We start from the raw sequence: 26,147 nt of genomic DNA, 5'->3' as shown, positions 1-26,147 counted from the left end.
AAGGGTCTGGGCTTAATGAAATTATTCCTTTGATGTGCACCTTAATCCAGAGCCAGTATCCTGTTTTTTTCCCGTCCTGAATCCTCTCGGGTGCACCGCCTGGGGGCAGCTGCAGTGGCTGAGGGTTTGATGGCGGTGGCATCCTTTGTTCACTGAAATGACAGGAGACCTTCTTTGTCTGCATCCCTTAAGACTTTCCTTTTTGGTTTTTGGTTTTTTTTGGCCGCACCACGCGGCTTGTGGGATCTTAGTTCCCCGACCAGGGGGTTGAACCCATGCCCCGGTAGTGAAAGCGCCGAGTCCTAACCGCTGGACCGCCAGGGAATTCCCAAGACTTTTCTTTTTGTTTAAATCAAGTTTTCCCGAAAGGTACAAATCCAAAGTGAATAAATAAACCCTCTTTAACCACCCTCTGGGGTCTATAAATGATTATATTTTTTTACTAACTGTAAAAGTCAAATTCTAGCTTTTCTCTGTAAAAGCCTATATAGGGAAGTAGTTAAGACTGGCACTAGACTGCCTGGGATCAGATCCCAGTTCTGCCATTTGTTAGCTGTGTACCAGTTACTTTGCCTCTCTGTGCCTCAGTTTCCTCATCTGTAAAGTGGGGATAGTAATTGTAAGTTATCTTTGGGTTACTGGATTAAAAGAGTTCATGTGTACAAAATTCTTTGAATATTGCCACGCACGTACTAGCAAACCCTGACGTTGCTCTTTCTGTGGTTAATACTTACCTCCTTAGGCTTTTTTGTCCCTGTCTAGTGACATGTGAAGGCTGTTTACCAACTTTTCAGCAAGGGTGGGGACATAGAATGAAAGGGACATTTCAGTGGGGGGAGGGGTTGGACCTTTTCTGTTGGATTTGAGCAAATGTGAGTACGACAAGGAAAATAAGGTGAGGAGAGAGAAAAACCACCAACGCGGCTTTTGTCTCCACAGCTGAAAGAGTGAAACAAGAGAATCTGAACCTCGTCTGTATTCCCACTTCCTTCCAGGTATGTCCTGCTTTCCATTCTGCATCTTGGCAGTTGCCGCTGAATCTTCTGGGTCCCCGAGGATATAGGGGTGTGGCTCTGGGTTGTGTACCAGGGTTGTTCTGGGTGAGAAAGCCAGGAGCAGGAGAGCAGTTGATTGACTGGAGATTGCTCCTCGGAAGCATGGTTTTTTTTTTAAATGTAAAGCATTTTTCCCTTTACTTTTTTTTTTTTTGGCTTTATTTATTTATTTTTGGCTGAGTTGGGTCTTTGTTGCTCTGCGTGGGCTTTCTGTAGTTGCAGCAAGCGGGGGTTACTCTTCGCTGCAGTACACAGGCTTCTCATTGCGGTGGCTTCTCTTCTTTCGTAGCATGGGCTCCAGGCGTGCGAGCTTCAGTAGTTGTGGCACGTGGACTCAGTAGTTGTGGCTCGCGGGCTCTAGAGCGCAGGCTCAGCAGCTGTGGCACATGGGCCCAGCTGCTCTGCGGCATGTGGGATCTTCCTGGACCAGGGATCGAACCCGTGTCCCCTGCACTGGCAGGCGGATTCTTAACCACTGCGCCACCAGGGAAGCCCGGAAGCATGGTTTTAGACGTGAATATTTTAGTATATCTTGTATTAGGCACTATGGAGTTTGTAGAGATAACCACATGGTCTCCGTCCTCAAGGAATATTATCTCCATTTATAGATGAAAAAACTGAGGTTAAAGGGCATTAAGTGATGCGTTAGAAATGCAAGTGCAGTAGTTTGAGTCCGTGTCTCATGCTGTTTCACCATAAAATAGTAGGGGCTGATGAAGGAAAGCAATGGAGCCAGTTAAATACAGGGAGAGATAAGGGAATAGTAGACTTCAGGAAAGGAGGGAAGAGAGGTGCCTAGATAGAGCCCCATCCCTCACCTGGCTGTCGTGGGGAGGGTAGGTGTGTCGTCTCTCTTTGGCTTCGTCGCGGGGGGTTAAAGGTTGGCATTGCTGGTGATTTGTGCTCCTGTGATGTTGTGAACATGGTTTTGGACAGCTAGGTCTTCAGAAACTCTCAGTCCTGGAGGCAGGATGTGTCAGGTGTGTGCCCCAACCTGTCAGAGTAGGGAGTGGAGGAGGGATTCCAGGTAGGCAGGATAGGAAGTTAGGATAGTGCACGCTGTCAGAGCTGTTTTGAAGTTAAATCTCTTGGAGGCTCTGACAAGCTGCCCGGACACCCAGGGAACTGAAGACAATACCATCATTCCTGCTTCAGGCTAGAAAAGGAGTGGTTTCACCTGGACTTTCTTGCTTTTGAAATCCTCGTGTTCTGAGGAGATGCTCTTAAAGTCAGAGGGGCTGTGATGGGTTGCCTTGCCCTTGAAAAAGCTAAGTGTCTGATTTTTCCAAGTGACTTGATCATCTAGTATTTTTATTTCTTGTTTAATAAAATTATTTGATATTGGTGCTTATTTTTAATTAAAGTTATCCATACACATAGATTGAAGAATCAAATAATTCAAGTCATTTTATTAAAAAATAAGACACTCCCTTCACACCCTCCCCCACTCCTGACCACCACCATTTCTTGCTCTTTAGATGGACATACCTTTAAAACTCTTTTAGCTGATTGGGTATCTGCTCCAAAGTGTGGAGACTACATGCTTTTCTTGCCATTTAAATTTTTTTTTTCAACTTGAGGTAATAATTCCATGCTGAATGGATGCAGGGAAGATGAGCATTCGGTTATCTCTTCCCTCCTTGCTCTCGCAGGTCAGATACCCTTCTCCTAGTCTTCAGTACAGTTACGTTTTGGTGAGGCCTCACTCAGTGTTTACAGAATTGTGGTGTCCAAGCTACAGCTGAACTGTGCAGTCAGCTATGATTACGCTTCCTTACCTGCTCATTATTTTGTTTTCCTGAAAGTTAAGTAAATGATGCCTTTGTTTTTTCCACTTCCTTGGTTGTCTGCATACTCCTTACTAATTCAACCCCAAACTCTTACCTGGATGGAAAATCTCACCTCGTTCTGGCCCAGTGGATATTCTACTCCCGTCAGCTTCATCTTCTTGGTACTCTGGTTGGTAGCAGCTGCCCTTGGCTGTTGTCTTGGGATCTCCCTTTGCGGTCAGGAACTTTCCTTTTCTGTCTCCTCTTTTGGATCATCCTGTTCCTCCTCACTACTCCCCCATACCCTTTGGTTTCATTTCCTTCAGTTTCGGTGAATCACGTCCTTTAGGTAGCTATCCAAGTGCACGGGATGCAAACTTGTCGGCACTTTGGATGTCTGAAAATGTCTTTAGCCCCTCTGGAAGTCAGTTATTTGGATAGAGAATTATTTTTTTAAAAAAATATTTATTATTTATTTATTTGGTTGCTCCGGGTCTTAGTTGTGGTGGCAGGCGGGCTCCTTAGTTGTGGCTCGCCCGCTCCTTAGTTGTGGCATGCGAACTCTTAGTTGCAGCACACGTGTGGGATCTAGTTCCCTGAGCAGGGATTGAACCTGGGCCCCCTGAATTGGGAGCATGGAGTCTTAACCACTGCGCCACCAGGGAAGTGCCCTGGGTAGAGAATTCTGTGCTAAATCACTTCTTAGTACTCTGTTGTGTCTTCTGGCTTTTTTTTTTTTTTTTGGCTGTACTGCACAGCCTGCGGGATCTTAGTTCCCCGACCAGGGATGGAACCCGTGCCCCCTGCAGTGGAAGCGCAGAGCCCTAACCACTGGACTGCCAGGGAAGTCCCTCTTCTGGCTTTCAATTTGCTGTTGAGGAGCTTGTTGCCATTCTGATTCTTGATCCTTTGTATAAAACCTATTTTTCATTCTCTCTGAACTCCTACACCCTTATATTATCTTTTCTTTGTCTCCAGTGTTCTGAAATTTCACCATGCTGTGTCTTGATGTGGGTTTATTTTTGTCCACTATGCTGGGCGCTTGCTGGGACATGTCATTCTACAAATTCACAGTCTTCAATTTGGGGGATTTTTTCCCCCTATTATTCCTTTAATTTTCTTTTCTCTGTTTTCTCTGGTCTTTCCTTTTAGGGTACTTGTTAATGTCCTTAGTGCTTGTGGCCTGTTTTGTCCTTTTGTCTTTTCAGCTTTACCTTTTTCTAACCCTTCTATTGAGCTTTCTTTGCTCTCATGTATTTAATTTCAAATAACTCTTTTTTTTTTTGTTCTCTGAAAAGTTTTTTTGTTTTTGTTTTATGGGTGCAGTTTTTTTCAATTGCTTCTCTTAGCTCCCTGAGGATGTTAATACTTTTGTTTTTGTTTTAGGATTTCTTCTCCTATATCTCTTTTCTCAAAGTTTTTTTCTTTCTTTTTTTTTTTTACAGTTTGTTGGAGGTATAATTTACATAGAAAATTTACTCTTTTTTTAATATCTATAAAAATTTATTTATTTATTTATGTATGGCTGAGTTGGGTTTTTGTTGCTGTGTGCGGGCTTTCTCTAGTTGCTGTGAGCAGGAGCTACTCTTCATTGTGGTGCGCAGGCTTCTCATTGCGGTGACTTCTCTTGTTGCGGAGCGCGGGCTCTAGGCGCACAGGCTTCAGCAGTTGTGGCTCGTGGGCTCTAGAGCGCAGGCTCAGTAGTTGTGGCACACGGGCTTAGTTGCTCCGCGGCATGTGGGATCTTCCCGGACCAGGGCTCGAACCTGTGTCCCCTGCATTGGCAGGCGAATTCTTAACCACTGCGCCACTAGGGAAGCCCCCAAATTTACTCTTTTTAGCATATAATTCTGAGTTTTGACATAGTCATGTAACAACCAACACAGTCAAATATTGTTAGAATGCTTTGTTCTTTTTTTTTTTTTTTTTTTAATTCCAGCTCATTTTGAAGACTAGTGGACTAAGAAGCTGACCGGAAACCAGCTCTCAGGGTGAGGGTGGTCCTTGCTCTCTGCCAAGAGCTTGTCTGCCAAGAGCACTCCTGGCAGACAGATCATTGAGGAACTCCTAGTGTCAGATCATTTTTTTTTTTCCTCTGGCTGGTCAGGTTTCCCAGAGAAGACTGCCCAGTGCCCTTTTAGGAGGGGTATGCGTGGCTGCCTGGGAGCCAAGTAAGAGAAGAGGGCTAGAAGACGTCTGTCATTATTTGGGACATAAGCCCTGTTTTCAGTGTAGTGCCTGTGGTAGATGGGGAAGAAGTGCCTGCTACATTTTGCAGTATTTCTTTGACTCTGGGCCTGATCGTGTTTTGCCAATGGGATGTGACCAAATGGCAGGCCATCAGTGGCTTGAACAGTGAGTGCTTTTGCTTTGTGGCTTGGCCCTTTTGCTGCTGAAACCATTCTGCTGCCATGTGAACACGCCTTGCCTACTCTTCTGGAGGATCAGAGACTCTTTTAAGCCTCTGAGTCTTGGGGTAGCTGCTACACAGCAAAAGCTTGCTGATGGAGTACCCCCATCTTCAGCTGTGCCTGGCAGTTCAGTCCTGAGACCTGCTGTTTGACCTCCAGAGAATAAACATGCTGCTTTGGGAGCAGTGGAGAAAGATGAGGAGCTATAACAGGTTCTCAAACAGGCTTTCAACCAGTCTTCCCTTTTTCACTCCCACCGTTGTGTCTGTTTTCTGAAGTTCACAGGGCCGCTGAGTCCTTGAACCTTTTGGGAGGTTCTGTGCCGTTTATTTGGTCGCTTCTTAGCTTTTTCCAGTACTGGTTTAGGATACTGGCTTAGGATTTCTCTTTCTCATTTCTGCCATTTACCATTGTCCATCAGTGATCTAGCTTTTAGACGTTGGTTGCTGTTTTTTCCTCATTTTGGTTTTTCCTCTTTTTGCCATTGAGAAAAATTCCTTTATTGTATTATAGATGTAGAGAGGTTTAGGGAAGGAGCTGAGCTAAATACAGGTGTTCAATTGCTATCTTTAATTGGAAGTTTGAGCTGTGTTTTTAAGGTAGCATCCTCCCAGCCCACCTATATGTTGTGGTGGTTAGTAATAACAGTGTACCCAGACTGGAAAATGCTGGCCAATTCCAGCTGATCAGGTAGAGAAGTCATTCACAGTTCACAGGACTTTAAAAAATTCACTTGTTCAGAGTTACTGTTTTGTCCCCGCCCCCCCCCCCCCCCCCCCCCCCCCCCCCCCCCGTCAAACCCAAACTTATTTTGTGTTAAGTTTAGCCAGCTGCAATCTTCCTGAAATGATTGAAAGGAAATCAAAATATTTCATGTTCTGCCTTTTAAACAAGTAAACCCATAGGTGTTTAAAGGATTTTTGTAGATTTTCCCTTTAAAGTTAAAAGCTTTTGGGAGAGAAAATTAAAAAAAAGGATTTAAAAGCCAGATCTGGTCTAGGCAAAAAAACAGTGTTTGTCCATGCTGGCTTTCAGTCTACCTCTGTTAGTTGATAGAAGGGGAAATGCAACGTTTTCAGGTATTGTGAAATTGATGAAAAACAGGACTGCTAGCCTGCCACATGCCACTGTCCTTGATCACATGAGGCATTTGGGGCACCAGCTGTGGGATTGCAATGAGAAGGCGTTGCTTCCTGTCTTTTTTTCCAAAAGTACAAGCTAATCATTAGCTTTCCTGCTCCCTGCACTTTTAAGAGCTGAAAGAGACAGCTGTTGCTCTACACCCTCAGGAGCCCCTTAGCTTGTGAGCCTGGAGTGTCTGGTGTCTAGCAGGTACTGATCTCAGTTGAGCACCTGTGTCTGCATTACTACTGGCTGAGCCAGTGATGGGTCCATATCTCCACAGTAGGGCTGTAGTGTTGAATTCAGTGGATTCGTTTCCCAGGGCTGCCATAACAAGGAACCACAAATTGAGCGCTTAAAAAACAGAAATTTATTGCCTCTCATTTCTGGAGGCTAGATGTTGATTGCTTTAGAGGCTATGAAGGAGACTCTGTTTTGTCTTTCTCCTAGCTTCTGGTGGTTTGCTGGCAATCTTTGGCATTGCTTGGCTTGTAGGCACATATCCTTGCTCTCTGCCTTCACGTTCGCGTGGCGTTCTCCCGGTGTGCCTCTGTCTGTGTGTACAAATTGCCCTTCTAAGGACACCAGTCCTATTGGATTAGGGCTCACCCTCATGACATTCTGACTCGATTACCTCTGTAAAGGTCCAATCTCAAAATAAGGTCACAGTCAGAGTTACTAGGAGTTAGGACTCCCACATACCTTTTTTCTTAGGGGAGCACAGTATAACCCGTAACACTCAGGGAGGGTGACGCTCCTGCCACCTGTGATGGTGACTCCTCTCCGTGTGCAGGGCCATTCGCAGGGGTCTTGTGGGGAGTCCGGTCAAAGATGGGGAGAAGGGAGGGTTGGAGGACCTGCTGATGGAAGCAGGACTTAAGGGTCCCACCCCAGTGGGCTCTCTGAGGTCATTGTACAGGGTCCTCCACGTCGTGAAGGGGGATACAGACGATCTAAAGGGAGAACAGATCCTGTCCTTACGTTACTGCTTATTGTCTGGGAGGACACGGGCCTTGTGGAGGAGGTTGGGGCGACCTCCCAGCCACATAACATAGACAAACGTATCTGCTGGGCTCCTTTCGTGTGCGGACTCTGGACAGGTATTGAGACAGGCAGCTGGTGGTGGTGGTGAAGAGGCAGATTTCAGTCAGCATGGTGATCACCGAGGGGTTACCTTTTTAAAGGGGTGCGAGGCTCCTTGTGCACAGCGGGTGTTACTCAGCGTTGCTCGTGCCCAGTGTGGTGCCTGGCTCTTAGCAGGCACTCTGCCTGGTGGATGAATAAATGCTACGTTTATGTGTGCCATTTTTCACAAATATATGGTAGGGAAGAAGTAGAGGTAACGTGCCTTTTGGAGGAAGGAGAGCCCACTCCTCGCACAGGGGATTGGGGGCCTCCTGGAAAGCCGAGCGTGAGGGGCTGGAGTTTGGGAGGAGGCAGGGCATTTCAGGTAGAAGAGGGAATGCCAAAGAACTCCTTTTAAAATTGTCATTGTTAAAAACGTTATTAATAGCATAGTATCATTATGTAAGATGACTTCAATTCCATTTATAAGCAGAGGCTTATAAATTGTCATTGTTAAACATGCTGCTTTGGGAGTAATGTCATTGTTAAAAACGTTATTGTTAAAAACGTTATTGTTAAAATTGTCATTGTTAAAAACGTTATTAATAGCATAGTATTATTATGTAAGATGACTTCAATTCCATTTATAAGCAGAGGCCGTCCTCTCCTTTCCTTTTTCTTCTACGTTCCCTTTGTTTGCCTTATCTTCTGATTTCCTTCCTAGTCCCTAGACAGGGCAGGAGAGCAGGAGACTGTATTTCTGGTCCTCGCCCTGTCCCTAACTTAGCACTGGGACCTCTCTGGGCATCCATTTCTTTCTTAAAACAGGAGTTTGCACTAGGTAACTTGACTGAACTCAAAATAATTATTCACTCAACTATTGGCTTAACTGACCCTAACTGCTATAGGGTGAAAAGTGTATGTGAAATGTGCTCTCTGATTACAATCTAGATGGACAAACAGGACATCCTCATGAAAGAGTAACGCTGGCAAGTGGTGCAGGCAGTCTTTAAACTTAAATGTTAAATTAAAATGATATATTTATACAGGATTTTTCCCTATAGGCATCATGATAGAACAGTTTCCTGACACCCAGTTTTCATGTAATACGTTTGAATGCAGTTTAGTATTGTTTGTAAAGTAGTACATAAAATTAACAGGAACCGTAGTATATAACACAGTTTTATTTGCATGATAGAATATCACACTGAACTTTATGCAGTTCATATTATTCCAACACCATCTGTATTAGACATCTTTGCTGGAACAAATTACCCCCAAACTTAGCAGTTTAAAACGAACATTTATTAGCTCCTAGTTTCCAAGGGTCAGGAATCTGGAGCGGTTACCTGGGTGGCTCTGGCCTTGGGTCTCCGGGGAGGTTGCAGTTAAGCTCTTGGCAAGGGCTATAGGCCTCTCAGCTGTGCTTGGAGGATCTGCTTCCAACTCCATCTTGTGGGTATTGTGGGCCTTAATTCTTCACAGCCTGTGGGGTAGGGGCCTGCCCCCAGGGCTGTCTCCATGTCTTCAGGACTTGGCAGCTGGTTTCCCCCAGTGTGTGTGATGAGAGAGCGAGGATGAGGGCGAAGGAGGGAGGGAGGGAAGGATCTTGTGGAAGCTCGCCCCCCCTGCTTTATAAACTAATCTCAGAAGTGTCTTGTTATCGCCTCTGCTCTGTGCCACTGGTAACACAGAACAGCCTTGGGACGTTGTGGGCAGGGATTCCCCAAAGGCATGAATACCAAGAGGCGTGGGGGACTTTGAGGGTTCATCTTCCAGACGTTCCAAATGTTTTTATAGCCTTAGGGTCTGGAATTAGTATGGTTTCTCCAATGTTACGTTTGGAGAAACCTAGGAACTGAGAAATAATCCAGAAATACCATTTTTATTGTTGTTTTCTCCCTTCATTATATATTTCTCTTTAATAGGAGCAAAATCATGGGTTTTTTTCTTTTGAACTTTTTTCAGTCAGCATTTTATTTTAGCTTTTTATTGTGGAAAATTTCAAACTTCAAAAAGGATAAAGAATAATGTAATGAACTTCCACCTACCCATCACCCAGTTTCCACAATTATCAATTCATGGCCAATTTTGTTTCATCTGTATCTCATTCTCCTTCACCTTTGTTATTTTGAAACAAATCCCAGGCAGAGTATGATTTCATTGTATGTATTTTATTATGTCTCTCTGAAAAGTAGGGAGACTTTTAAACATCTCAACAATACTAAAAAAATTAAACAATAACCTTTAATAGGATCAAATAAAAATCCAGGATTCAAATTTCCCCTATTGTCTTATCCTTTAAACATATTTTTTACAGTTTGTTTGAATCAGGATCCAAATAGGTCCCATATATTGCAAACCCCAGGGTCTTTGTATTTTATTGTTAGAGTCTTAGGATTTTGGATTTGAGGATTGACATTGGTCATTATCCATCTGCATCTTTTTATAGATGAGAAAACTTGCCAGGGGTCATGTGGCTGGTTCATTTAAGATTAGAACCGAGACCTTCGGATCCTACATCTCAGGTGCTTTTGACTTTAAGCAGAAAATATTTTCAAGACATGGCTTTTGAAAAAAAGTTTTCCATCCTTTAGTTCCTCTGCGTATTGTAAACAGTGGCATGAACACAGATCCTTATCACTTGAACTTGAGTGGTCAGACTGAAAGGTTCATGGTCCATTTATTCCAGCATCAAGTTCTGCTCTGGGCCCTGTGGTGGTGGTAACCCTCCCCTTCAGTCAGCCTGTGTGAAAGGCATGTCCGTAGAGTCGGTGGTGCTGACTTTTCCCACAAACATCCTAAATCTTTCCCAGTCTGGTGCTGTCAGGTGCTCTCACCTAGCCATTCCGGAGGTCCTGCCTTTACATATTCTTCTGAGTGTATGTATTCTTTTGCTTATTTTTATTCAACAGTGTAGCCTGGAAATCACTATGTATCAATTTGTAGTGATCTTCCTCAGTCTTTTTTCATACTGTTAGATTTTTTTTTAGAGACGTTTCTAATATTTTGTAGATTTGGCTCTTAGTTTAGGAAATTTTAAAAACTGTTAGTTCCCCCTTATCCACGGGGAATATGTTCCAAGACCCCCAGTGGATGCCTGAAACCACAGATAGCACTGAACCCTGTATACACTGTGTTTTTTCCTGTACAGCCATACCTATGATAAAGTTTAGTTGATAAATTAGGCACAGTGAGAGATTTAACAACAACTAATAATAACATAGGACAATTATAACAATACACCGTAATAAAAGTTACATGACTATGGTTTTTCTTTCTCTCAAAATATCCTACTGTACAAATTTAATGCCTTTTCCATCTTAACTAGGCACTTATGCACTGTAGTCTTGTAACTTTTGCAGTTTGAGATGTGACAGCAAAATTAGCACAAATTTCTTTTTCCTTCTTTAACTTCATGGATGGAAAATTCATTCTTACCATAGATCTTAGCAACCTCAGCATATAACTTTTTTTTCTTAATTCACTAAACTGAGAACTTTCACTTTTTCACTTAAAGAAAGCACTTTATGTCTTGTCTTTGACATATCTGAATTGCCAGCATCGCTATTGTGCTTTGGGACCATTACCTTGGAGATATTGCAGGTTTGGTTCCATTCCACCATAATAAAGTGAGTATGATATAAAGCGAGTCACATGAATTTTTTGGTTTCCCAGTACATATAGAAGTTATGTTTATACTGCATCGTAGTCTAGTAAATGTGCAATAGTATTATGTCTAAAAAAGCAATGTACATACCTTAATTAAAAAATACTTTATTGCTAGGGACTTCCCTGGTGGCGCAGTGGTTAGGAATCCGCCTGCCAATGCAGGGGACAAAAGTGCGAGCCCTGGTCCGGGAGGATCCCACATGCCGTGGAGCAGCTGGGCCCGTGCGCCACAACTACTGAGCCTGCGTGCCACAACTACTGAAGCCTGCGCGCCTAGAGCCTGTGCTTCGCAACAAGAGGAACCACCGCAATGAGAAGCCCGCGCACCACAACGAAGAGTAGCCCCCGTTCTCTGCAACTAGAGAAAGCCTGCGCACAGCAATGAAGACCTAACGCAGCTATAAATAAATAAATAAATGAATAAATAAATAAATAAATAGACTTTATTGCTAAAAAATGCCAAAACAATTACAGTAGTAACATCAAAGATCATTGATCACAGATCACAGTAACAAATATAATAACAATAATGAAAAAGTTTGAAGTATTGCGAGAATTACCAAAATGTGGCACAGAGACACAAAGTGGGCAAATGCTATTGGAGAAATTGTACCCCTAGACTCCTTGGAGTCAAGGTTGCCACAGCCTTCAACTTGTAACAAATGCAGTACCTGCAAAGTGCAGTAAAGTGAAGCACAATAAAACGAGGTATGCCTGTATTAGGTAAAGTAAGGGTTACTTGATACACAAGCACTGTGGTACTGTGACGGTCAATCTGATAACTGAGATGGCTTTTAAATGACAAATAGGCAGGGTACGCTGGACAAAGGGATGAGGGCTGGACGGAGTAGATGACGAGAATTTCATCATGCTACTCAGAATGGCGTGCAGTTTAAAAGTTGTGAATTGTTTGTTTCTGGAATGTTCCATTTAATGTTTTTGGATCAAGGTTGCCCCTGGGTAACTGAAACCGAGGAAAGTGAAACCTTGAATGGCCCGTTGTGGGGGAGGGTGGTGGAGGGAGAGGGAACTACTGGTACTGTATTACCAGAGGCTTTAGGAGGCCATGATGCTACCTTTATTTATTTATTTACTTACTTACTTATTTATTTTTGGCTGCATTGGGTCTTCGTTGCTGCGTGTGGGCTTTCTCTAGTTGTGGCGAGCGGAGGCTACTCTTCGTTGCGGTGCGCGGGCTTATTGCAGTGGCTTCTCTTGTTGAGGAGCACGGGCTCTAGGCAGGAGGGCTTCAGTAGTTGTGGCATGCAGGCTCAGTAGTTGTGGCTCGCGGGCTCTAGAGCGCAGGCTCAGTAGTTGTGGCGCACGGGCTTAGTTGCTCCGCGGCATGTGGGATCTTCCCGGACCAGGGATCTAACCCTTGTCCCCTGCATTGGCAGGTGGATTCTTAACCACTGCACTACCAGGGAAGTCCCCCATGACATTATCTTAAGTAACAGGTCACTGAGGAGGAACTCTTAGCCTAGCACTGGAGCAGTGTTCACTATGTGCTGTTTACCTTCTTCCAGCTTGTGGAATGAATTAACTTTTGCTGTTCATGAGGCTAGATCTCCTACCTCGTGGTGGACCAGGTTGGATTTGAGAGGGAGCCTTGGTGGGACTCAGTGTCTGACACTTAAATCCAAGAGGATTCTGAGGATCCTCGCCGTCACTAAGAGTTAATGATCATGGGTGTTTTCCCTGTCCTCCACAGGCCCGTCAGCTCATCCTGCAGTATGGCTTAACTCTCAGTGACCTGGACCGACACCCAGAGGTAAGTAGAGAGAGGCTGCTGGGTTTTTTGGTCTCCTTTCTTTTTTTTTTTTTTTTCAATAGCTGTCACTTGTTCATGGGCTCTGGATATCTTGTTGAGTCTAGGAGAGAAGTCAGTTAGTCATACTAGCTTTTCTCCTAGGACTTTGAATATTAATCCTGGCTGAGGTCAGAAGAGAAGAGCTTGTTAATTTCTAGGACATTCCCTGTGGTTTAACCAAGAGGGCTCAGGGACCCAGGGCTTCCTGCAGCCCTCACACAGACGTATACGAGCAGGGCGGCCCTCAGAACTAAGTGGAGATAAGAAGCATCATCTGAGGCAGCCATGGGTCTTTGAAGACAGATTAAAATGAAGTTTTATGGTGAAGATGATTAAACACACAGGCAATCTAGAGGAGACTGAAGTTGATGAGAGTAAGGCGCATGCTCACAGCTGGCATTTACTGAGCCCCGACTGTGTGCCAGTTACTATGCTAAGTGCTGGGCCTGTGTTAAACCACAGTCATCCCTGGGTATCTGCGGGGGAACGGCTCCAGGACCCACTGCGAATACCAGAATCCGCAGATGCTCGACTCCCGTAGTTGGCCCTCTGTATCTGCGGTTCAGCATCTGTGGATTCAACCAACCGTGGGTCATGTAGTACTGTAGTACGTATTTAGTGGAAAAAAATCTGTATAAGTGGACCTGTGTAGTTCCAACCCCTGTTGTTCAAGGGTCAACTGTATTTAAGCTCCAGTAGTCTTGAGGGTGGGTACCATTATTATCTCATTTTACAGATATGAGAAAGGCACAGAGAGGCAAGGCATTGCCTAAGGCCATGCTGTTTGTAAGTGGCAGAGCCTGAAAGTGAATCCAGGTGCTTTTGGCTCTAGAGGATGCTGCTTAGAAGGGTTTTGTGGAAGAGGTAAAGTTTGAGCAGAGCTGTGAAGGCTAGGTGGCAAGGGCAGGAGAGAGAGCATCCAGAGAGGGGTAGATGGGAACCATGGGAGCGGTTCTGGGCTGGCATGTGTGCGGTGCTGAGACTGGCTGGGGTGTCTAGGACCGAGTGAGTGGAATGGGTTTGTGCACAGCAGCGGGAGAGGGAGAAGGAGAGGGCAAGGCTGGATTGGAAGAGTGAGGTGGGATTACGGCAGTTTGAAAACAGACTTGATGGTGGTCTACTAATCCACTGTGTCATGGGACATGTGGGCCACAGATGGATTAGTAAGTACCACGGGAAGGGCTTGTTCGGAGATATCTGTGGGTAGAGCCAGGGCACAGGCTGAATCAGCTGTTCAGCGCTGTGGGGAGAGTGGTTTGGGCTGAAGGTGGGCATGAAACCCAGACAGAAAAGGTTGCCGCCTTCCAGGCCCCAGAGAGCTGCCGTGGTGCAGAGTGGGGAGGAACATCACAGGCTGTAACTCCATCCTTGTGAAAGGGTGGAAGCAAGGACGCCCCGTTGAAGCTTTGTAGGCCCTGTGCCAAGCAGCTTCTAACTGCGGCTTGAACTGAGTTTGCACCCTGAGGTCTTATACTACTGTTTTAAAAACCATACTTGAGGCTCCCACATTGTCTCTGCAGAGTGCCAGGAGTGACAAGAAGTGCATCCCTTTCTTGATTTCAAATTTTGAAACATGAATGAACCTATTCCCTCCTTGACTGCTTTTGGGCCTGGCAGTGGAGCTTCCTGTAAAGGGAGTGGGCAGGCGCAGACAGGTGCCTTGGTGGGTCATAGTGGGGGTACCTCAGAAAATTTCCACTTCCGTATTGCATCAGATGTGTGTCAGCATGCCAGTATTTTTGCCACATTACTACGGAGACTTCTGAATCAGTGTTTCTCAGCCTTTTTTCCATTAATGCCCATCCTCAATGAAATTTTAATCTCACAGATATACTGTATACCTCCTTCTGTACTTGGAGGTGAAGTTACTCACGTTGAGATTGCATGCTCTCAATAATTCCAGCTCATCCACAGAGAAGCCCATCAATGAGTAAAGGGAGTGTAAAGTGGTGGATAAGAGTTGGCCCCAGGTGTGGTTCCCCTATTTGTTTCCTGGTGACCTTAGTGGAATAGCTTAACCTCTCAGAGCCTCAGTTTCCTGACTGGCTAAATAGGAAAAACTGTGCCTGGCTAATAGGGCTGCTGGGACCTGATGAGCTATTGCATGTTCAAGCTTAGTGATTTTTATATCTTTCCTTACCCTCAACACAGATTGACCTTGCCATTGATGGTGCTGATGAAGTAGATGCTGATCTCAATCTCATCAAGGGTGGTGGGTGAGTGTTGTGGGGATTTTTTTGCAGAGTATCTGCCAGTTAATCCTTAGCAAAGCAAAGTGGAATACAGAATAAACACATTGCCGCTGTGATGTATGTGAGTTTGTCTTTCTACCCGGATGCGGATAGCATAAGGCTGTAGAACCAGCCTGGCATTTCTGGTTGTTAGTAGCAATCTGGTGACAGCAACCTGGGCCTCTTCAATGAAATTATTCATCTTAATGGGTTCTCTTTGCTGCCTTCTACTGATTCCAGCTTTAAAAACTGTACAGGCTAAAGCAAACATATTATCAGGACTAGATTACTGGGTCTGTGGGCTCTGAGCAGTTAGTGATGTATGTATTCATTCATTTGGAAAACATTTATTGGTTGTTTCTTAGGTGTTGATTTTGGGGGGTTAGGAAGTGGTGAGTTGAAGGAGGTGAAGTCCTGGTCTCCTGGTTCTTATAATCAAGCAGACCTATGGAGTGACACAAAATTTGCTTGAAATCTCACTGTGCTCTCTCCACTTTATAACCCTGGCTGTCAAATTGCAGATAGGGCAGGTGTTCAAAGCCTGTCCTTACTTCTCCAGTTGCAGAAGCTCCGCCTCATGCCATGCTCAGATGGCTTCTCCCCAGGCACAGTGCTTCCTGGCAGATGCATCTTAGATGGGATTATGCCCGCTGCCCGACTGGGAACCATTTCTCCCAGACAAAGGCTGTGTTTCCCTAGTCCATTTACTGGAAACAGCATGTCTTAGCTTGGGCTGCCATAACAAAAACCTTAGACTTAGTGACTTAAATGGAAAAATGTATTTCTCACCGTTCTGGAAGCCCTGGGCTTGCAGATGGCGGCCTTCTCAGTGCAGCCTCCTGTGGCGGAGGGAGAGAGAGTAAGAGAGCTTTCTGGTGTCTTCTTAAAAGGCTATCCATCCTATCAGACCAGGGTCACACTTTAATGATCTCATTGAACCATAATTACTTCCTTGGAAACCCCATCTTCCAAGTATAGTCACATTGGGGGTTAGGGCTTCAACAGTTGAATTTTTTGGGAGGGGCAGGGAGACACAAGTCAGTCCGTTGCACAGGATGATGGAGTTGAGGGGGGGGTGTTCCTTTAAGAATTAAAAATTAAATTTCTCTTTAAGTGCCAGAATTGAGTGGATTTTGGTTTCCCGTATCTGACCTTAGTTCCCAAATTCAGTTTTTGTCTTACTTACCCCTGTGTTCATTTGCTGCTTCTTCCCCATCCCCCAGAGGCTGCCTGACCCAGGAGAAAATTGTGGCTGGCAATGCCAGTCGCTTCATCGTGATTGCCGATTTCAGGTACGGTGTTCGGTGTTCTGAACTGTCCGCTGAGGAGGCAGATCGGACCCCAGGCTTCATTTTACAGAGGAGGAAACAGGTGGAGGGAGGGGCTCTCGTAACAGTCTATGACGTAGCTAGCGAGGATTATGCTCTGCTTTCGTGCTGAAGTTAGGTACTGCTGTTTCATGTGTCCGCCGGAAGGAGGCGGAAGCAGCTCGGCACCCTTGTTAACAGAGCGCGTCCTTATTTGTCACTCCTAGCAAGGCGCCTCAGAAGAAGCAGGTCAAGCCCTGCCCCTGGGCAGTGACCCAGCACCCCTGCAGCCTCTGGGGCCACACGTGACTTGTGTTGTGGACAGTCTTTGACCAGGCTCTCAGATTCTCCTTCAGGGAGTCTGATAGAAGGCGCTTGTGCGAGCATGTTAATTAAAAAAAAAAAAAAATTACAGCTGTAAATGATTATGTTCTTCACACCTGTATATGACAAGCCAGTCACATCCATCCAGGTTTTAACATTTTTGTCATATTTACTTACAAAAGCTACTGCTTTTCTTGAACGGTAAAACACAGCCAAATGCATCTGAAGCCCCGTGCCCTCGGCCCTGCTCGCTTCCCTTGTCCTCTTACCTCATTATCCCCATGCCTGAAGTTGCTGTGTCTGTACCACTGAGCTTATTCACACTTGTTGTACTTTCTGACTCTTTCTTTCCAGGAAGGATTCAAAGAACCTCGGGGATCAGTGGCACAAGGGAGTCCCCATCGAGGTCATCCCGATGGCCTATGTCCCCGTGAGCCGAGCTGTGACCCAGAAGTTTGGGGGTGTGATTGAACTTCGAATGGCTGTCAACAAGGCAGTAAGTGGCCAGGGAGGTTTCTGGAAGGCATTCCAGGCTCTCAGGGCTGTGTCCTCCTTCCTGCTTCCATCAGGTCTGCGCCTAGACTGGGCAGGTGGCTTCTGTGTATTTATTTTTAATCAGCCTATTGGTTTACTTTTAGAGCCCTGGCTTTATCAGTTTCCACATTCAAACTCATGTAGATAAGACTACACTTAATGCAATGCATACTCTCTGTACAGATGGGCGTATTTTCTGTCCCTCGGGATCTATGCTCCTTAGGTTATCTCTGGTCTTTGTACCTGAGGCCTGGATCTCTGACTAACAGCTGCTAAAAATGGGTTTTGGGAGGCCCACCTGGGGCAGAAAGTTATTCAGGTTTCATGGTGTAATTTTATTTTTCCTCTTTTATCATTCTGTGGTTAAATGAAGTAGAGTTTCTTGGGGGACGTGAATTCCTCCCCAGGAATATACTCCAGAAACTTAGTCCAAATGTTTCTCTTCAGCTTCTAAAGTGGGTTGCACAGAACTTTTTTTTTTCTTATACTTAAATAAACAAAAAAGCAACAGCAATACTCCAAAAAATAACTGTAGTTGCAGACAGAACTATATATAAAAAGTTTGGAACGTACAGAAGAGAAAGCAGATTATCTGTAACTCGACCCCGATGAACTTTTATTTTGCCGTGTTTTCTGCCTGGTGTTTTTGTGACTTTTACAGAATCATAATCCTAATCATACCGGTTGTACAGAGCTATAACTCTGGCTCCCTGTGTAGCTGAAAAGCCAAGAGGAGATTGTTGGGGTGCCCTCTCATGGCTGGGGTTCCTCCACACTAGAGCCCAGCATCGTGCCTTCGTGGCGTTCTGAACTGGCCTCCCACCCCTTCTCCAGTTTGCAGAGGAGTCCTCATTTCCTCGCCTTTGACTGTGGTGTTCTGTCAACATTTATGCTCCTCAACGCTTTCTAGTGCCCAAAGCTGTTGTGGAATTCTGGATTACTTAAGTAAAACTACCCCCAGCCTGTTTGACCCCAGGACCCATCTCTGCTCCCTGTCTTTTGGATGGATCTGCCCCACCTGGGGGAGCGTTGTCTTACGTTGCATTACCGATGGTTCTTAACGTGAGGCTGTGGGAGTGTTGAACCATGTTGGTAGTCTGTTCTGTTGCTGTAGTTTTTCACTCTAGTAATAGCTAAGAATCAGTGAGCCCTCGCTGTGGCTAACGCTTGCCCATGTGGCTTACCCACAGGCTGCCTGATGAGGTATGTTTCATTATCCCTTCTTTGCCGTTGAGGAATCTGAGGCTCACAGAGGTTAATGGCTCCTGTGAGATCTATGCCTGGATGGCTTCAAGACTCCAGTTCTGACTCCCAGGTTCCTGCCTCCTAGAAAGCATGAGGCAAGGGTACTGGTTGGAGCGGGTTAATTAAGATACTTGTCTTTGGTTGTCACCTTCCGCTCTCCTGCTCCCCTCTGCCTGCCTGTATCTACATGGCCTCTGTAAGTGTGGGGAATTATCTTCTAGGGTCCTGTGGTGACGGATAATGGGAATTTTATCCTGGACTGGAAGTTTGACCGGGTCCACAAATGGAGTGAAGTGAACACAACGATCAAAATGATCCCAGGTAATGGGAGTGGCGTTCACTGAGCACAGACGCCCATGCCCTTCGCAGCTGTCCCCTGCCTCTGGCCATGGATGGATGTGGGCTTTGCAAGACTTGGTCGGAAAGAATTTCCTTCATGCTGTGTTTGGAATTCCTAACTTCACGCCTTGGCCTTTTCCTTCCGAGAAGAGTTATTGCTCACCTAGCAGCTTCGTTGGTTGGCATTTCACAACCCATTCAGTTGGGGTAGGCCTGGAGCTGATGGGGTGTCAGATGGGGCCTGCCTTGAAATAAGCGCACCCTCTCTGCGAAGAGCCTTTCCTTTCAGGAGCTTGACTGCAGCCTCTTTGATTTTGGCATGTTCTCTGGGGGAGAATGACTCAGGTCACCCACACATTAGATTCCTGCCACAGGCAGGGTGCTGTGACACGTGTTACAGGGAGTTCTCCTGTCAATAGAACATGGGCTCTGCCTCAGGGAGAGTTGATGTGAACCTGGGGAAAGCTGTGTGGGGCTGCCTAGAAGCTGTGCCTACAAATAAGATGGAATGTGGAATAGCAAGAGTCTAGGGTTGCTTCTTCTACGAAGCGTGGGGAGGTTCATGGAGGAGAGGTGACTTTGGACCTGTGCCTTAGTGTAGAGTGATCCAGACACTGTGCTAAGTGTTGAAAAACGTCTTGTTTGATCCCCCAATTTAATGAGGTAGTTATAGAGGAAGACACGGATCGAGGAAGGGTACGTGATTTGCTCAAGGGCTGCAGCCCCAAGGTGGGAGCCTGGGTTGTCTGCCTCTAGACCCTGAACTCTTAGTCCTTCCTTCGTCGAGAGCCAGGTCAGGAGGGGGTTGTGTGACACGGACCTTTGGAGCAGGGCGGTGTCTGCAGTCCACCTTGTGCCAGGGACCTGGGCCCTGGGTGAAGGCTGGGTGGGCAATGTCGGGGTGAGTTATGAGTCCAGGCCAGAGGTGGTACTGAGGGCTCATACGAGGGGATTAAAAAGAGGAGGCAGATGTGAGACATATCAGTCTTATGATATCGAGCGACTAAGATTCCAGCTGGGAATATTCCATGACATGAAGTATTCTTGGGCCAGAGCAAGCTAATGGGGCAGATGAAGTCAGTTTAGTAGATTGTAGTGGCTAGGAGTGGATTCTGGAGCAGACATCTTGGGTAAGGATCCAAACCCAGGCTTGCTCTATCAATATGACCTTTGTGCAGTCAGTTAAATCTCTGCGCCTCAGTTTCTTCCTCTGTAAAAGAGGCTGCTCTTAGTACCTACCTCATAGGATTGTTGGGAGGAGTAAATGAGTTAAAATGGTGCTCAGCACACATGGAAATATTTGTTGAATGAGTACATCCCTAGGAAGGAAGTATACTGTCTTCATCATTAATTAAGTTGCTAGATTACATTCTGATTTACCCATGCTATTTGGGAATGAAATACATATAAATATATAAAATGAAAAATATATAGACATGTCATAAAGAGCGAATTCTCCAACCTTACTTTAGTCTACTATTTTAGTCTTCTATTGACAATCTTTTTCCAGTTTTACTATGTAAAGAAGATGGGTTGAATTATGCTTATTCCCTTACTTAGTGTTAACTTTTTAATGGAAGAACTAAAGAGTCAAGAAGGCAGGAGGAAGAGAAGCCATAGAGGTCACTGTTAGTAACATGGGAGACTTAGCCCCGAATGGTAATACAGACAAACCCAGGGATGGCACAGGAAACCGCTCACCATTGCTGGCGCTGTTCCTCTGTAGGTGGATTTCTTGCAGTGCCCACAAGGTAGCTCTCTTGCACCTGTTCAGACCTTTCTTGGTGTATTGAGACATTGAGATCTCCTTGGTGAGCAGATTTCTCCCATGCTTTGCTCTCCACCTTAGTAAGTAGACGCTACATCCTAGAGAAGTTCAGAGTTCATTAGGAACTTAAAATGAAGAAAACGAAAAAAGAGAGGCTAGATGTTAAATTATTTAGTGCAGTGCCACCAGGATCATCAGTGCGGTTGGTTCTCTTTCTCATTCTCTTTCCTCTTCCTCTTTGGTCTCTTAAGATACTTGCTGCTGGACCATGATCAAGGGAGGAAAAGAGGGCAAGTTTCCCTGTCTATCCTGTCACCCTGCCCTCGTCCCATGTACGTTCATTTATGTGAGGACACTTAAAGGACAGTTAAACTGGTCCATGGCTGGTCACGCCCTTGGATGTTCCATTGTTTGCGCCCGGAGCAGAGGTTCTTTCCCCCATGTTCACATTGAGCCACCTCTGCCCTTTCCACTAATTGGGAGGGTGGGGATAGGAGTGGGTCAGTCGCTCCTGGCATCTCAGTAATCTGAAGAGAGGTTGCTGTAAGATCAGACCTTAGACTGCTGCCATGCACCTCTGCTCTTTCTTTGAAGTCTTTTCTGGAGCCAGTTTGGCTTTCTCTTGGATCAGGTGGAAGCTGTCACCTTGCATTACAGAATTTTGGAAAAGGATGGGTCTTGAGTGGCCACTTGGCATGTCTTTGGGAGGCCCCAGTCGTGGCGGCCCAGTGTGGTGCTGGGGACCTCTGTGTTTCAGCAGCTCCTTTCTCTACCTCATGGCTTTTTATTGCCGGTAGATGATTTTATTTGTTTATGTACTGGGGGCCGTCTTTGAAAATTTTAATTTTATTTATCCTTTTGAATTTACGTAGTTCAAAATTACAAGAGTAAACAGTGAAAGGTCTCTGTCTTCTATCCCTTTGCCCTTCCCCCTGTCTGGAGGCAGCTAGCGCTGCCAAAGTTGTGTGTCCTTCTTGAGTTGATCTTCCGTAAACGCAACTCAGCCCCCGCCCCATCTCCTTTTACATAAGTGACAGCACACTAGACACGTGGTTTGCTTCCTGTTTTATTCCCATCTTGAAGATTATTATGTAATGGTTCACAAAAGAGCTTCCTCATTTTTTAAAAAAAATAATTGCATGGTATTCCATTTTGTGGCTATCACATAATTTATTTAACCAGGTCCCCACTAGCAGATATTTGTTTCCTTTTTTTTTTTTTTTTTTAAGAAGGGAATTACCAGATCAAAGAATAAGTGTATCTGATTTTGCTATTGGTGCAGAATTGCCCTCCATGGATGGCATCAGTTTACCCTTCTGCCAACAGTGTATGCAGGTGCTGCTTCCGCTACACACTGGGTCCATCAAACTTTTTTTTTTTATTTTAATTTTATTTATTTATTTTTGGTTGCGCTGTGCGGCATGCGGGATCTTAGTTCCCTGACCGGGGATCGAACCTGTGCCCTCAGCAGTGAGAGCTTGGAGTCCTAACCATTGGACCTCAGGGAATTCCCAAACTTTTTTTTTCGATAGTTGAACAGTATATTAAGTCCCCTGCATATGGACGAGTTCTGTTCCAAGAGCACATTTGTAAGTCCAATTTGTTCATAAGTCCAACAAAGTTAGCCTAGGTACCCAAGTAACACAATCGGCTATATAGTACTGTACTGTAATAGGTTTATAATACTTTTCACACAAATAATACATGAAAAGCAAACAAAAAATCAAGAAAACATCTTACAGTCCGGTACCTTGAAAAGTACAGTAGTACCAGCTACATCACTGCTGCTTTTACGCTTGCTTCCAGACATCCTGGGCTTGAAACAAAGATAGTATACTACTGTACTCTATGCAGTACTGTACAGTAAAGTACACAAAAGCACAACCACTTGTAGAGGATGCACGGATATGACAATGTATGCCAGACACTTGAACTTATGTGATTGGATGTGCGAACGCACGTTCACATCTTTGAAAGTTCGCAACTTGAAGGTTCGCATGTAGGGGAATTGCTGTATTATCTCACTGTAGTATGTGTATATACGTAAATATTTTCAGCGAAGGTTGCTTACGGTTGTAGTTAATTCTCACTACTGAATAGTATACCATCATATTTATGTGTGTGAAAAAAAGTTTGTATATCCATTCTACTCTTATGGGCATTTGGGTGTTTCTAGTTTTTAGCTATTAGTAAAAGTGCTGCTGTGAATGTTCTCATACATGTCTTTTGAGGGCCTAATATATACCTTATATACCAAAGAGTAGAATTGCTGGATCATAAGGTATGAATATGTTCAGCTTTAGAAGATGTACCAACAAACATTTTCCAACGTGGTTTTGCCAATTTACTCCTACTGTTAGCGTGTGGGAGTGTCTTTGCATTCTAGTCAAATTGCATTATACTCATTCTGGTGATTGTGTTGTGGTGTCTTGTTTTAATTTGCATTCTCTTTTGACTAGTTTGAACACCATTTTCTATGTTGTTTTTTTTTTTAACTACTACTTTATTTATTTATTTATTTTTGGCTGTGTTGGGTCTTTGTTTCTGTGCGAGGGCTTTCTCTAGTTGCGGCGAGTGGGGGCCACTCTTCATCGTGGTGCGCAGGCCTCTCACTGTCGTGGCCTCTCTTGTTGTGGAGCACAGGCTCCAGACGCGCAGGCTCAGTAGTTGTGGCTCACGGGCCTAGTTGCTCCGCGGCATGTGGGATCTTCCCAGACCAGGGCTCGAACCCCTGTCCCCTGCATTGGCAGGCGGATTCTCAACCACTGCGCCACCAGGGAAGCCCCCCATTTTCTATGCTTATTGGCCATTTTGGATAACCTCTTTTGTGAAGTGCCTCTTTAAGTCTTTTTTTAAAAAATAAATAAATAAATAAATAAATTTTCTATTTATTTTTGGCTGCGTTGGGTCTTCGTTGCTACACACGGGCTTTCTCTAAGTTGCGGCGAGTGGGGGCTACTCTTCATTGTGCGTGGGCTTCTCTTGTTGTGGAGCACGGGCTCTTAGGCGCTCGGGCTTAGTTTTGCTCCGTGGCACGTGGGATCTTCCCGGACCAGGGCTCGAACCCGTGTCCCCTGCATTGGCAGGCGGATTCTTAACCACTGCGCCACCAGGGAAGACCCTCTTCAAGTCTTCTGCCCATTTTTCTACTAGGTTGTCTGTCGTCTTATTGATTTGGGGAGTTCATGTATTTTGATGTGGTATATGCATTGCAAGTATGTTCCAGCCCTTTGTGGGGAAAACTTCTACGGCTGGTAGTGGGATTGAGGATGACTGGGAGTGGGAGCACTTAGAGTGGTCATGGAGGGCCTCTCTGAGAAGATGACCGGTCCAGACTAAGGCAGCAGTGTGAGCAGAGGCCCTAAGGCCAGAAAAAGCTTTGCGTATTTGAGTATAGAGGGAAAGCCAAGATTGCAGGGGAGAAGGGATTGCAAGAAGAAATAAAAATAATCAGAATCTCTTTTCATTGTCATGAGAGAGGGAAGGCTTTAGACTTGTCATTTCTTTGTCCAGTGCTGTTCATGGTAGTTGCTCCTACTGACCCTGCCCTGTGATCCTGGTTTTCTTCTTGCCTTGGGAACCTGAAACTTAATGCTCCTTCCCGTCCTTCGTCCTGCAGGCGTGGTGGACACGGGCCTATTCATCAACATGGCTGAGAGAGTCTACTTCGGGATGCAGGACGGCTCGGTGAACATGAGGGAGAAGCCTTTCTAAACCGGCCCTGCAGGAGCGGAATGTGTTCCCCTTGTGTCCCCAGCCCGCCGCCGAGGCGGACATGCCTCTCCAGGAGCCTTTGCCTTAATGTATCTGTGCCAGGTGGACACATGGCAGGGTGGGGGGTTGAGGGTTAAATCTGGTCTTCTGAAGTATTGTTATTAAATGTCTTTTTAAAAAGAGAAATATAAACATATATATTTTTACTATTAAAAATACTCAGTTGTTTTTTTATAAAGTAGAACTTGATTTCATGTTTTATATGAAACATTTACCAAAAAAAAGGAGGACTGTCTTTTAAACTTTTAACTTGAGCCTGCTTGCTGGTTATGGTGAAGCCTCTGAATATTGGGTTTGCTGAGAAATGTAAATCAAACTTTTCTTTAAACTGGTGAAATGAAGGGCCCAGCCAGCAGTGATTCCCTGATGCCTTACTGGAAACACTGGAGTTTGTTTACTTTTCTACCACACTGTTTTATTTTTAGTTTTTGTTGTGTACAGACGCACAGTGTGTAGTTACGTGTTGTAAGATGTGAATGACAAAAGTCCGGTGAGTGTAGGGGTGTGGTGTGTGTGACTCAGAGTGTGTAGACCACCAGGGGGAAAATATGGGGGCTCTTTTGCTGAGAACAGGGGGTTCATTCAGACCCCTCTTGTTGGAAGCCGTTGGCTAGAAGTACTTGCCAGTACTGCCAAAGCACTGCTGTGAAACACCTTTAAATGATTGTCTTTTCGTCGTTAATATTTTTTTTGTTCCTTTATTGTTATTTGCATGGTTTGGCATCAGAAGTTGTTACCTCTTTATATTGTTTGAAGGTTGAAATAAAACAGTATGGTGCCATTTTGACTGTTTGTCTTTACTATGGAATTTTTGTCAGTTTTGCAGTAAAATAGGAATCAGTTTTGCTCACCCATTTTACATTGGATCTTTGGTAAGGGGTGGAATTCACTCAAGAAATCTTCAGCCAAAGAGTAGACAAGTATTACCTTTATTTCTGAGAGAGCTTGATGTCAGTTTTATTCCAGAGACCTCTGTCAAATAAGACATTAGTTTTCTTTGTTAATAGAGGATAACACAGCTGAACAAAAGTCACAAATTATCCCCAAGTTTCACACCAGTCACACTTTTGATCTTGGAAGCTGACAAGCAGTAAAATGGGTAACCTGACTTTTCTCTGTATTCTCCCAGTCTGTCCTCTTCACAGTGTGCCTAACAAGCAGTGAACCGTCCAGAAAGCCTCAGATGGGAACGGAAAGGCTGTGATCAGCTCAGTGATGGTTCTAGATGGGACTCAGGAATCCATCCTGTTGCAGAGGTGTTTGTGCTGAGAGCCCTGATACCCCCCCGCCATGTGCTGACTTCGCACGATCCTCAGACAGTCATTTCACTCGCCTTGGCCCCTGTTCTGAAGCTTGGATTATAGCTGCCGAACTTAGTGGCATTGGAATTCCTGCTAAATCAAGTTGCAGAATAAAAGTCAATCAGTCAGGACTGAGCACTGACGAGGCTTTCTTTGCTGAATTCCTTCTCTTCTTTGCTCTTAAGGTGCTCTTTAAAAATAGTTGCCTCGGGCTTCCCTGGTGGCGCAGTGGTTGAGAATCTGCCTGCTAATGCAGGGGGCACGGGTTTGAGCCCTGGTCTGGGAGGATCCCGCATGCTGCGGAGCAGCTGAGCCCGTGAGCCACAACTACTGAGCCTGTGCTCCGCAACAAGAGAAGCCACCGCAATGAGAAGCCCGCGCACCGCGATGAAGAGTGGCCCCCGCTTGCCACAACTAGAG

At 45.1% G+C, this 26,147-nt stretch overlaps 1 protein-coding gene across 1 annotated transcript in view; it reads left to right on the top strand.

Annotated features, from left to right (window-relative positions):
• The window catches only part of RPIA (ribose 5-phosphate isomerase A), a 32,478-nt gene extending 7,264 nt beyond the window's left edge, over positions 1 to 25,214 (top strand). The window contains exons 3-9 of the mRNA XM_036873978.1: positions 940 to 995; positions 12,806 to 12,865; positions 15,056 to 15,120; positions 16,359 to 16,427; positions 17,121 to 17,262; positions 18,767 to 18,866; positions 24,272 to 25,214. Of these exons, the coding sequence (XP_036729873.1) occupies positions 940 to 995; positions 12,806 to 12,865; positions 15,056 to 15,120; positions 16,359 to 16,427; positions 17,121 to 17,262; positions 18,767 to 18,866; positions 24,272 to 24,366 (587 nt within the window). The 3' untranslated portion in view covers positions 24,367 to 25,214. The remainder of the gene's footprint in view (positions 1 to 939; positions 996 to 12,805; positions 12,866 to 15,055; positions 15,121 to 16,358; positions 16,428 to 17,120; positions 17,263 to 18,766; positions 18,867 to 24,271) is intronic.
• Positions 25,215 to 26,147: the final 933 nt, after the last annotated feature.

This window comes from Balaenoptera musculus, chromosome 13 (genome assembly GCF_009873245.2).
Source record: "Balaenoptera musculus isolate JJ_BM4_2016_0621 chromosome 13, mBalMus1.pri.v3, whole genome shotgun sequence".
Lineage (NCBI taxonomy): Eukaryota > Metazoa > Chordata > Mammalia > Artiodactyla > Balaenopteridae > Balaenoptera > Balaenoptera musculus.
The sequence above is the reverse complement of the archived record's forward strand: the minus strand, read 5'-3'. Positions and strand labels throughout refer to the sequence as shown.